The 13,061-nt window shown below is 37.0% G+C and overlaps 1 protein-coding gene across 2 annotated transcripts; it reads left to right on the top strand.

Moving 5' to 3' along the window:
* The first annotated feature begins 9,624 nt into the window (after nucleotides 1-9,624).
* Nucleotides 9,625-11,962, top strand: LOC145046411 (transcription factor TCP4-like). Of its 2 annotated transcripts, XM_078994701.1 has the most exons (3): nucleotides 9,625-10,811; nucleotides 10,914-11,578; nucleotides 11,659-11,962. In XM_078994701.1, exons 1-2 carry the CDS (start codon nucleotides 9,938-9,940, stop codon nucleotides 11,543-11,545), a joined length of 1,506 nt encoding a protein of 501 aa, XP_078850827.1. In that variant the 5' UTR covers nucleotides 9,625-9,937; the 3' UTR covers nucleotides 11,546-11,578; nucleotides 11,659-11,962. The 2 variants fall into 2 exon arrangements, with proteins under 2 accessions (XP_078850827.1, XP_078850826.1); XM_078994700.1 differs by having other exon boundaries at nucleotides 9,628-11,578.
* Nucleotides 11,963-13,061: the final 1,099 nt, after the last annotated feature.

Raw genomic sequence — 13,061 nt, 5'->3', positions numbered from 1 at the left:
AACAAACATCTTATCTCCTCATTTCTCTCATTTGCTCTCATTTCACTAAGTATCAAACACCACTTTTCTCTCAAACTTTTTCTCTACCAAACTCGAGATTCAAGGCTGATTATCAAGTGTTCTTCCACATTTGGTAAGCATAATCCATTCTCCTTGTGATTATCTCACTTATTTCCACACAAATCAAAGATATCTTACACAAACTCCATCATATTTGTGTTAGATCTTCAAATCTTCAAGCAATCTTCCCAAGTGTTCTTGAGTTGAACACCCCTTCTCTCCATCATCCATCCACTGAAATCACTCAAGGTGAGTTCATACCCCTACATTTTCATGTTTTCTAAAGTTTTCATGGGGGGAATACAAGTTAAAACACTAAGAACATAACTAAAATTTTCTATTAGCCTTCATTAGAAAATTTCAACTCCATTCACGGACTGTTTTGGGCATCTTAAACATTTTGGTTTTTAAAACTGTACAAGGTGCAAATAGTTAAAGTTCTTATCTTTAAAATGGCTACTTGCACATCTCCATACGATTTTTCTACAATTTATGGTGATTTTTACAAAACTGCCTATCATTTCAAATAACAATCCGGACCAGTCTGTGATTATGGACTTTTTCACCCAAGTTGGAGGTCATTAAAAATCGTGATAAAAATTATGAGTAAACTAGACACATTTTGTGAACTCTCAGAATTTACGGATCTAGTTTTCGACTTTGTATGATTTTTCTATGATTTTTCCAAACAGGGTAGAATGGATAAAGTTAGCCAACAGCATGTAAATGTCATAACACTTTGTATTATGTTGAGCAAAGTGTATAATCCTAAGTTCTAATTATTGAATGTGTTTCCTTGTTAGTTTGTCATCATGAACTGAAACTAAGTCATTCATAATAAATATTGATTATTAATTTTAGAACACGTATATTAAACTATAAAAGTATAGTTTAATAAATTCATAACACTAATACATTTCCATAAAAGAGTTCATACATATTACATACATTTTAGATAAACTATAATAGGTATAATTTATGATACATCACTCAACACACTCGTACAGAAAGAGTACATTCATACAGAAAAGATTTATATTCACACACATTTCACGTAAACTTGTTATCCTATATTGTGAGACTCTCTCTCTCTCTCTCTTTCTCTCTCTCTCTCTCTCTCCCCGTATGTCCGAGTGCGGGATATAATTCCTGGTAGTTATAATCAGAATCTCCTTGAGGGAGAACATGATACTTGTATATAGATCTATATTGGGTTTGACACCCCACACCTTGTTGCTAGCTACAGTGGGACCTGCAGGTCTACGGGTGACAAATGTCATTTCAGTTTTCGCGACGCCTGAGAACGTCGTGGCAGGTTCACATAGTCATAGTATGATTATAGCGACTCACATAGGATATAACAATCCATAAGTTTACGGGATTTTATTTTTAAAACCTAAATGAGTTTTATGTCGATTTAAATCACTTTTTACCTCTATGAGTACAGATATTACTGTACACTTTTGGTTTTGGTAGTTACGACTACACCTCATTTGAAACCACATTCATACCTTTAAGTATGGTCAATACTTGTTATTACTCGGTCCTCTAATTTAGGACTACATATATATAAAGTATTAACAAACATGAGAACATACAGAAATTTCATTTAATTCAAACGCGTCCATGTCCATTTAAGTACATAACATTTTCTATTAATAAGAAAGGTTACTTATACATTTTGGTCTTCAGTCATAAGACTACACTACACAGATTTTAAAGGAAAATATCGGATTTTCTGGATACATATTCTAACGCTTTTACAAGGAAAACGATTTACTTCTCTAACGAAATCTCTTATGAACTCACCAACCTTTGTGTTGATACTTTTCAAAAACTACTTGTATTCTCAGGAATTTAGTGAAAACAGGAAATCAACAACGTTTTGAGGATGGGACGATAATTCGTCAAACAGTTCATTTTGTATCATAATGTAATTGATGTGAATCATGTAAACATGTGCTTTGATGTAACGTATTCAATTATATTTGTGTTGGTTGTATTTACTTTGAGCACTATTATACTCATTGTTGTGATACTCTGCATGAAGTCCTCCACCCCTGGACGTTTTCGCCATCCTTGGTTTGGGGGTGTGACATTATGACAGTGAATGAAACCTATCGGAAGATATCGTCAGAGTGGTGTCTTGCCTTTAGTTTATGTCTGATAAAATAATGGAACGTTTAGAGGAGTACGATACGTATGAAGTACACCTTGGATTGGTAGGAAGATGGAACGGTTGGTGTAATTCTTGAAGTTGTCCCATCATTTGGAATTTCCATCACTAATCGAGTTGAAGTAGAATTGATGATTGTAGATAGAGCAATGAAGAAATCCTAGTAGAGTCTAGGGAAATTTCTATGATTATTTGGACACTTTTGTATGTGTTAAACTGTTGTGTGATTTTCTTGTATAGTGACTTGGTTCGTCTGAGAGATAATACTCGGGACGAGTATGAGTAGGTGTGAAAGGTAGTAGATACATATACTACCGGAAGCACATGACTCACACTAGGATCAGGGAAAGTCACAAGGTTACCAAGAAGCTAGTGATTGATCTCGTTTCATTCAAGTATGTCGTTACCATTGTTTCGGTAGTGACTAAGAATATGATTGATATTCTGACCCTAGCGGTCATATCAAATTAAGTCCGACTACGACGAGTTTTTTATGTGGTTCATAGAACCAATTTCGAGGTTGCATCTGACTCAAGTCGGAAGATTGAAATCAATGTGATCGATAGCATCGCGCTCGTTGTTAACGAATCTTGTAGCTAGAAACACTACATGTAAAAAATGTGATTATATCACATTAGAATATGAAGGAAGGTATATTCCATTCCGGAATTTGACTCTATGAGACTTGAGTCTAAGCGTTGCATCATACGATGAGAGGTCATCAGCACACGACCCATCGGTCTGTTACAATAGATAAATGAATGTATTTATCCTAAGAAGAAGAAGGAGTCCACAATAAGGATTTATTTTATAAATTGAACGTTAGGATTGAAAGTCCAACATAGTATGAAGAGTAGATGTAAGATTGAACATCACGGTTATTAATTAGTAGGGAAAGTTAACGTATGGAATCATTATTCAAGCCCTGTTTCGTTGATGATTCCGGGACGTAATCATCGTAAGGGGGAGATAATTGTAACGCCCGTAGATTAGGGCTACTCAATTTAGAGATGATAAGCGTCAAAAATGACTTTTTTATAGAAGATTATTTAGAATGGATAATCTTAACTAATTTGTAGTATATGTCACAAGGTTTCCGTGCATATAAAGAACGCCGAAATCCAAGTTATAACGAAGAAGTTATGACATGTCGAAGTTTCGCGACAGAACCGACACGACACTGAATGACGTAAAAAGTGAATTTACGTTAGATTGATATTTAGCCTTAGCGATCTAAACAAAATTCGTAGATTTCGTTAAACCATGAGCGTGCATAAAAAGAACGTCCGAATCTGACTTCGTATGAGGAAGTTATGATTTTTCTAAGTTTTGACTTAGCGGTATGCAGCCCGAATACTCGATTTAAGATCGAGCGGTTTTTAGCAAAAACAATCTAAACGAGAATTGAAGATCTTGTTGATAGTATTCCAACGGTAAAAAGACAGATGAAAATGGATGTTGGATGAAGAAGTTGTGAATTTATAACGGAGTTTTATTGTCCAGACCTACTAAAAATAATATAATAAAAATAAACTCAAAACTAGCCAACAGAGTCTCAATGAAAGTTGTAGAGCATAATATCACCTACGCATGGATACAAAGAACATCAAAAACGGAGCTCGTATGCAAAAGTTATGAATTTTTGAAGATCGTGGCATGCATACCAAAGCTTATCTGAAGCGTACGCCCAGTGTACTTGGAAATTACGCCCAACGTAATCCCAAACTTAGCAGCCTATAAATAGAAACCGATATCAGCCATTTTCTTTGCTCATTTTCTTTCTTCTCTCTAATTTTTTGCCTCGATTTGCGTGCCAATTATATCTCGAAGCCCTGGTATCATTCCCGAGCCCCGAAGCAAGTTCCGAAGTCCCGAAGATCCCGAGAAGTGAGATTCCCGAGCCGAAGCCCTGCCCGCGAGGAGCCCGGTTTTTGTGAAGATCTTCCAGATCTCCCCAAGAATACTACTTCTACAAGTCGTAGTGTTGTCCGATCATCTTCTGATCAAGTGAGTGTATAGTCACTTTCATCTTAGACATAGATATGAAGTATTTTATAAAATACGTGTTATGTGTGTGTGTATATATATATATATATATATATATATATATATATATATATATTGTTGTTTATATGCGTGAGTGAATAGTTACTTTCTTCTAACAGATAAATATAAAGTATTAGCTATGAAATACGTGTTATGTGTTATATATTCATTATCTATTTGAGATGGACTTGGAATTGATGTTTTTATACGGGTGTTAAATGATTTAAATTGTGTTTGTATTTATATCTACAAAAATGTTGGGTAGAACATGGGTAGATGGAATAGTTGGTGACGATGCGACTTCATGCCTATTGAGTAAGCCTTGGTGACGATGCGACTTCATGACTATTTGATAAACCTTGGTGACGATGTGACTTTGTGCCTTTTGTGTAAATCTAGGTGACTATGAGATGTAGTGCCTATCGTGTAAACCTTGGTGAGTATGAGACGTAGTGCCAATTGTATGAACCCTGGTGACTATACGACATAGTGCCTGTTAGCAAATGGACTTTGTGCCAATTCCTTAGGTAAATCCTTAGGAACGAATGAATAAAGAATAATTAGTTCTTAGGGTAAAACCTTAAGAAATAAAGGAGATAATGGAGATGGGTATTTGGGTTGATTGTTTAATGATTGAATATAATAAATGTATTATTGTGGGTTGAAAACCCTATATACTCACCAGACTCCCAAGTCTGACCCACTCAGTTTTCTTTGCATTACAGGTAATGGCACAAGAGTATAAGTTGGTGGACTTGACGAGGATTTTGGATTATAAATCAGTGGTTATAAATGACTGTTGTAAGGTCTATTTTATATTGTTTATGCTTTTGATCTGTATCGGAACATGACATCCCGAGGTTTTATTATTTAATAAAAATACATTATTTTTGAGAAATATTTTTGATAAATGGTTATCATATTTTATTTTTGGGACAAATTTCGCAACCGTTTTCTTTAAAAGATAACTATGATTTTAAAACAAAGCATAAACAAATCGGTCTTTTCTGGCCGTGAAATTGAGGATGTCACACTGCAGCTGTCACAACAACTATCAAGGCGGCGTCATCTATTGATGGAGGTGGTGGTGGTGGAGGTGTTGCGTTGTTGACACGACGTGTAGATCTACACGGCGGCATCGTTCTGCTAGAGAAATAGAATGAAGAACATAAGTCTTTAATGATTATAATTTGTGTGTTAATAAATTTGCTATTTTTATCAATTTTCGAATTTAACTAACCCACCAAAGGTTTAGAGCTTGACTCATAATAAAAGTTTGCATAGTGATAGATAAACTTATGAATCTGAGTGGTATTCAAAGAATTAACACACAAAGGAATTTCTTCATATATATTAAACATACGTTGAGTTACATTTGAGGTTAGGAAAATTTCGACCCTTCTAAGGGTCTCCAATACAAAAGTTAATGAAAAGTAAGACTTTTAGCTGAGTTCCTATTCTATAACAAAATTTTGGGATTTGGGCAAGTTCTACTTGTGACGTAGGTTGCGCTTGGAGCTCGATTCCGTGTCTGATTGCTTTGCTTCCATAAGGCGCCTATCGAAGGCGTCTTGTTGTTCCCTTATCTCAGAGAGGGCTGCAATCAGTTGTGCTTGGAATGTGTCGGCGCGGAGTTGGGTGTCATCCTGCAACTTGTCCAGTCGACGGATGTCGAAAGTGTGAACTTGTACTACCACGTTGACTTCACGAATCCGATTAGCTTGAACCCCGAATTGATAGGACTGCTTGGCTAGTTTGCCCACCATGATTGGGAGTGCTCGGTCGGCTGAATCTCCATCCCTGACGTTATAGAAGTCCCGACACATACCGTAGGGAAAACGTAATCCTTGTTGTTGGCTCCAATGGTGAAGGTGACTTCCCCAAATGGGAGTTGGTCCTTGAAAGTTTCTCCTAACTATGGGAGGTTGGGCGACTGGTGGGTTGATTACTTCTGGTTCTGAGTCTGTCATATAGTCATCCCCTTCCTCTAACTCTATAGGTTCCTCATCCTCTTCCGTGTCCTCCTCTATCCATCCTCCATTTCCCTAATTCGGGTAGTAGGGATCCCCTGGTGGATGGAATCCAGCCATTGTGTCTCTACGAGAATAGAGGTATGAGAATTGTTTAGAATTTTCATTAACATGTAAATCTAGACGTGTAAGTTAAACTATTGTATTTACCAAATACCCCTATAGTATTTAAGTTTGTATGTTTGATACTAGTGTAATTTTGGTAAGTTTTCACTTGTTGCTCACTACGACCATTCCTCGACATACATTAGTCCGATCTCGGATAAATATAGTTGATCAGGCTATATTCGTCCCAAATCTGATTACATATTCCAAGGCCTAGTCGTAATGTCCAACTTGTCTTAATACTTCTTGTATAGTTCTAACTACGAAAATGACTCGTTGTATGCATGTAGTTGTGCTTTTACGACCAAAATAATTTAAGCTAAATGAAATGCGGTTTATGTGTAAAAAAACGTTTTGTTAGAGAGTTTTAGTCCCTATGCATTTATAGTTTGTATATCTTATGTGGTTTGATATACTTAGTTCATTATAAACAATGTTCTGATACCAATCTGTCACCCCCCCCCCCCCCCCAAACTAGAACGGCAGAATCGTTCGAGGGCGGATGACTTCATGTAGTATCGTAACAGTTGAATACATAGTGAAGAAAGTAAAACAACCATCATATATATAATTTAAAAGTTACATTATTGAATGATACTTATTCAAAACAAATTACAATATGATGACAAAATGAGTTTTAAACTAACGCCTTAGCGTCACTTCTCTAAAAGTTAGGGTTTACCTGTATTACTGAATCCCTGAGAAATACAAGTAGTTTTGAAAGAGTGTCAACAATTAAGTTGGTGAGTTCATAAGCGTTTATATAAAAAATTTATAAGTTTGGTATAAAATCATTGAGTTTTTTTTTTTCTGAAAAATCCAATATTTTTCCATGAGTGTGTGGTATTTTAAAAGTTCTAAAACTGTAATGCATTAGTAGTTTTCATGCCTAGAATAATAGATTTATGTATGTATAAAATCACTCAGACATTTGATAACCCCATAAATCATTGTGTTTTTAATACTCCATGTGAGTTTTATAACCATGCTATTGACCTAGACTGCCTGTAACAACGTTCTTTAGGCATTGGAATGTTATGAAGTTTGTCACCCTAGACCTGTCGGTCTAACTGTAGCTAACAATTTAGGTGCGGGATTGTCAATCCCATATAGATCTATACACAAATATCACACTCTCCCTATAAGAGATTATGGTATATAATACAAGACTTTAAATGCATACTTGAAAGTACGTGAAGTTGAATGTCTCACAAAACTTAGTATCAAATAGATTTACGTATCAAAATTCCATTAGTTCTTGTATATGAAAGTATTTCTTTGCTATAGTACTCATAGTATGTAAAATCTCCTGAATAGCTAGTAAGCTATACCTATTATAGTTTTCCCAAAAGTATGTTTCGTTTGTATGGTAAACCCTAGTGTAGTGTCGACTTTGTATGTAAAGTATAACATTATTGAATATTTATACTCAAAATATAAATAAAGTGTATGATATTTATATAACATGTTTCATTCCAAAAAGACAAAGTGTTATCATGATTTGTTGTATGAGAATGTTTTCGTATGGTAGTTATAAATCACATATGATTGATTTTAACAAAAAGTATAGCAAGAGATTGATGTTTTTCACACGAGGATAATCGTGTGTTTACTTGTAATCCCCCCCCCCCTCCTTAAAAGTGTATAAAAGCATTTACAAAGCATTTGAAAACGTAGCTATAGGGGTATGAACTCACTTGATAGAGTGAAGACGGTGAGATGAAAACCGAGCAAAACTTCGACAGGAGAATGTTGATTTCTCGGGATTCTCGAGAATCTTGGAAGTGTAAAACCTTCCTTCGGAACTTGGATGTGAAGACCGGGGCTTCGGGATGGCTTCGAGGGTTAAAATGCAGAGCTTAGACACGAGAGAGAAGAGAATTGAGCAATGAAACCCGGAACCCTTTGAGCTCTATTTATAGCCCAATTTTTGGGTCCCACGTCGTGACAAGAAGGTTTCCCACATCGTGGAGTCGATCCTATCCTCTTCCATGGACGAGACGTCTTCTGCCAAGCCTGAAAACCCATCAGTCATGGTGCCACGTCGTGGCCCTCTGTGCCATGTCGTGGCCAACCTGACAGTCTCGGATTTTGTGTCTCGAACTTGTAAAATGCATAACTTTCGCGTACGAGCTTCGTTTTCGACGTTATTTATTTGCAAGCGAATGTGAGAATATACTTTACAACTCTCGTTTAGACTCCGGCGGCTAATTTTGACTTTATTTTTAAAATATCATTTTAACATGCCGGGACACGAAAAGTCCATTATGAATCCATAACGTCTTTATCCGTCATCCGTTTTCGTCAGATTTTTTACCGTTGCGCTACTATCGTTGAGATCTTCGATTCTCATTTAGATTGTTTCGGCCAAAAATTCATCGATCTGTATTTCGAGTTTTTAGCTGTTTACTGCTATATCCGAAATTTCGAAAAATCATAACTTACTCATACGAAGTCAGATTTGAGCGTTCTTTTTATGTATGTTCACGGTTTAATGACATCTACGACTTTCATTTAGATAGTTAAGGTTCAAAAGTATTTTATTAAAACTTCGCGTTTTACATTTAATCGTATTGACGGTTTTGTTGTGAATCTTAGGTTGGTCATAACTTATTCGTTATAACTCGGATCTTAGTGTTCTTTATATTTCTAAAAACCTTGACATGATAACTATCATTTTAGGCAACCTAAAAGAGACTTTTGAACATTTTATTTTTGACGCTATTTTCATTATATCAAAAGAGATTACAATTTTTAACTTTTTAGGTTATTACATTGATTCGAAATATCGGATTGTCATAGATATGCTCGAATTTACTCCCCTATCAATGATGATCATACATTAAACCTCATAATTGTTTTCTAATTAACTCATTAATTTTCACAATAATCATTATATTATAATAATATAATCACATTATATATATTATAAATAATTTCTTAAGGATAATTTTTATTATTATATTTGGTATAAGATTATATCTAGTTTTATTTATTTATAACATCATATTTATCAAAAAAAAAAAAAAAATTACACTAAAATAGTTTTAACAAGAAATGCTATGGTTAAGATTAGACATGGCCTAAGTCGTACTAAAAATGACCCCCTAAATATATCGGACGTGCGACTTACGATCACAAATATCTTTAAAAGCCTCCAAACACTGCCACCCCTTGTAGACCCCACAAAAGTAAATATTCTTCTTTCCCTCCTTTCACTGTTTTCTTCCCCTCTCCCTACATAAACCTCCTTCTCTCTTCTTCCCCACCTCTTTCCTTCTTCTTTCTTGAAATTTGTTGTGTGGCTGTGCAAACTTACTACTACTTCCCACTTCGCACTCCCCTCCCCTCCTTGTTTCTTTAAGCTTTTATTGAGAAGAGGGGGAGATGGGTTAGGCTTGGATTTTGATGTCATCAATTTTTAGGGTTTGTATTTGGAGATGGAATTTGATTTAGAATTGTCTGTGAATGGTGGGGTTAGGGTTGGAGTGTGGAATTTGATTACGTTTTTAGTTTTTTTATGTTGATTTTGAAAAAGCTGGAACAGGAGGAGGTTGTTCATCATCGTAAGGGTGTGATTCTGGATCCTCAGAGGAATCATCATCATCTTCATCTGTATCAACAACTATTGAATTCAAGACAAGAAGACAAGGAAGAAGATCAAGAAATTCAGATAGGTTTTCATGGATTCCATCAAAATCATCATCAGCTTCAACAAAATCGAGAAATCCCACCTCCCGACAACCGTGTTCTCCACGGAGGATTAGGTGGTCCGGCAAGGCAGCCGCCGCGGCCACAGAAGAAACGCCCTTATTTACCTTCTTCTGTGGACCAACTGACCCAAGAAGGAGAAGAATATGCACCGAGGCTGCCGGAAAAAATGGGAGAAAGTTATCAGTATCACAACCAACAACTCCAACAGCAGCAGCAGCAGCAGCAGCAGCAACAGCAAGCAAGTGGGTCGTCGAGATTGGGATTGAGGGGCGCAGGTGGCGGAGGCGGTGGCGAGATTGTGGAAGTTCAGGGCGGTCACATTGTACGCTCCACTGGCCGGAAAGACCGACACAGCAAGGTGTGCACAGCGAAAGGACCAAGGGACCGCCGTGTTCGTCTCTCGGCTCACACCGCCATCCAATTCTACGACGTCCAAGACCGCCTTGGTTACGACCGCCCAAGCAAAGCCGTCGATTGGCTTATTAAAAAAGCCAAGGCTGCCATTGATGAACTCGCGGAGCTTCCGGCATGGAAGCCCACTGCCACTACGGCGACGACAACCCCAAATTCAACCTCGATTGCAGATTTTGAGCAAAACCCAGATCAACAAAACTCAAATCATCATCAACTAAGTCATTTTGAGCAACACCCAGATGATAGTATTGTTGATAATCAAATGGGTAATTCACAAAACTCAAGCTTCTTGCCTCCGTCTCTTGATTCCGACTCTATAGCTGATACAATCAAGTCATTTTTTCCGATGGGTGCTTCATCAAATCCAGGAAATAATACTTCTTCAGGTATGCAATTTCATCAAAGTTTTCCACCTCAGGATTTGCTTTCAAGAACCAGTAGTCGAAGTCAAGATCTGAGGCTTTCTCTTCAATCATTCCAAGATCCGATTCTCCAGAACCACCACCATCACCACCAACAAAACGAACAGGGTAATAATAACAATAACAATATATTCTTTGACGGGTCGGGTTGGTCCGACAACCAGCCTGGTGGGTTTCAAAGAATGGTGGCGTGGGGTGGTGTAGGAGGCGGAGACGCTGTTTCCGCCGGATTTGTCTTCAGTTCGCAGCCGTCGCCGTCGACGCCTTTTCTGCAACCGTTGTTCGGTCAAACAACAAACAATCAGTTATTCAACAACAATTCTCAGAGGGGACCCCTTCAGTCCAGTAACGCACCTTCGTTTCGTGCATGGATCGACCCGCCGCCACCGTTCACCGGTGTCGCCATCGATCAACAACCAACCCTAGCTTTCCATCACCCATCTTCCATGTCCGGATTCGCCTCCGGTTTAGGTGGATTTTCCGGGTTTCGTATTCCAGCACGAATTCAAGGTGAAGAGGAGGAACACGACGGCATCTCCGATAAGCCGTCCTCTGCATCCTCCGATTCTCGCCATTGATTCACCTTCATCCTCCATAATCCTCTCAAACAGGTAAAAAAAAAAAAACCATCACCCGCTTCTCAATTCCGCCTGATTTTATTATCTATTCTTAATTTCGTCAATAATTACAGGAAAAATTACGTCAATCGCTGTACTTCAAAGCAAAGAGAGGAGGGGAGAAAGCTTCAATGGCTGCTACACAGTGAGTAGAAGAAACCGAATCCATTCACAGGTTCTTCAGTCATCACTGGTGTTTTTAAGATTTAGCTTTCATGTTTGAATCGAGCTCTTTGTTTAGCTCTAAACCCTGTTTTAAATTATCTGGATTTAATGTTTTTAGACCATGTATGTGACTGTGCCAGTTGCCTTCTTTTGCTATATAATTATCAAAAATACTCTGCTAAAAACGGAGCAAGTGATTTGTTTTGGTTATAATTTCACTGTTCCTCACCCAACTTTAGTAAAACAAGAATCTTTTCAATATCAACCAAATCAACACATTCTTTGTGTGTGTGATTGATTGAAATTTGAAAGGCCATGAGATGAGAGGAGCAAATGGGATGTTTCCCTTTGTTTAGAAAATTGTCAATTTTTGAATAATGTGGGGTTTGAAAGAGAGAGCTCCAATTTTTGTCTCTCTTTTTACCCAATTCTTGCAATCTTGCTTCATATGCTTTTTCATTAGTGTGCCCTAATGGAACATGATGAAGAAAGGAAGGGTAGTTTCGTCGTTTAACATTAAACCTCCATCGTTGCTCGGATTTCTGGGAGCCACACTGGATGATGCGTCGTTTTCAAACGATTTTTCGGGTAGTAATCCATATTTCATTGTGATGATATTTCATAAAGATCCATGTGCCATTAATTTCTTTTTTTGTGTGTGCAAATTAAAATCTTGAAAAAGCCCATCGAGTTGATGTTTTGTTTTAGAATTTTGATTGTGCTTTTTGCCAAAAACCCATGTTGCTAGAAAAAGGCCAGAATCTGATTCTTTCTTAGTAAAGCTAAAAACCCTTTCTTGGATGTGTCTTTCTCTCTAGATTTTGTTTCTTGAAACTTAGGCTAAATTTCAAGAATTTGATCCGATGGCTAAAGGTAAAAAGATAGATGGATGAAAATTGAAAATGAATGCGTGCAATGAGAGTGGTACTTAATGGTACAACCAACTACCCAAATCAACAGTGTTATGTGAATTTTTAAGGCTCAATAAAAATTAACAAATTTTGGTACTTCTTTCTGGCTTATGGTCCCCTATCCTGCAAATCTTTCTGTCAATTAAAAAATTAAATTATTTTTCTAGAACACACACAAAAAGTGTCTTCTATGAAGATAGTGACAATTGCTTGAAGGTTGATGAAGACAACTCATTAGAACAAAAGGCTGTTACTTGTCTAGTTTTTTTTCCCTCTAGGAAACAAACTAATAAACCGAAAGTTGAAATCTTTTTTATCGTCTGTTCATCAAAAGCCATTGTACTAAAGAATAGGGTTTGCTTTGAAATCATAACAGTTGATTACCAGACTGAATGGTATAA

Source organism: Lactuca saligna, chromosome 5 (genome assembly GCF_052625555.1).
Source record: "Lactuca saligna cultivar CGN05327 chromosome 5, ASM5262555v1, whole genome shotgun sequence".
Lineage (NCBI taxonomy): Eukaryota > Viridiplantae > Streptophyta > Magnoliopsida > Asterales > Asteraceae > Lactuca > Lactuca saligna.
This window is presented reverse-complemented; position numbering and strand designations above follow the sequence as displayed.

Coding starts and splice junctions, on each gene's coding strand:
- LOC145046411 (XM_078994700.1), top strand. CDS start 9,938: ATGTTGATTTTGAAAAAGCTGGAACAGGAGGAGGTTGTTCATCATCGT.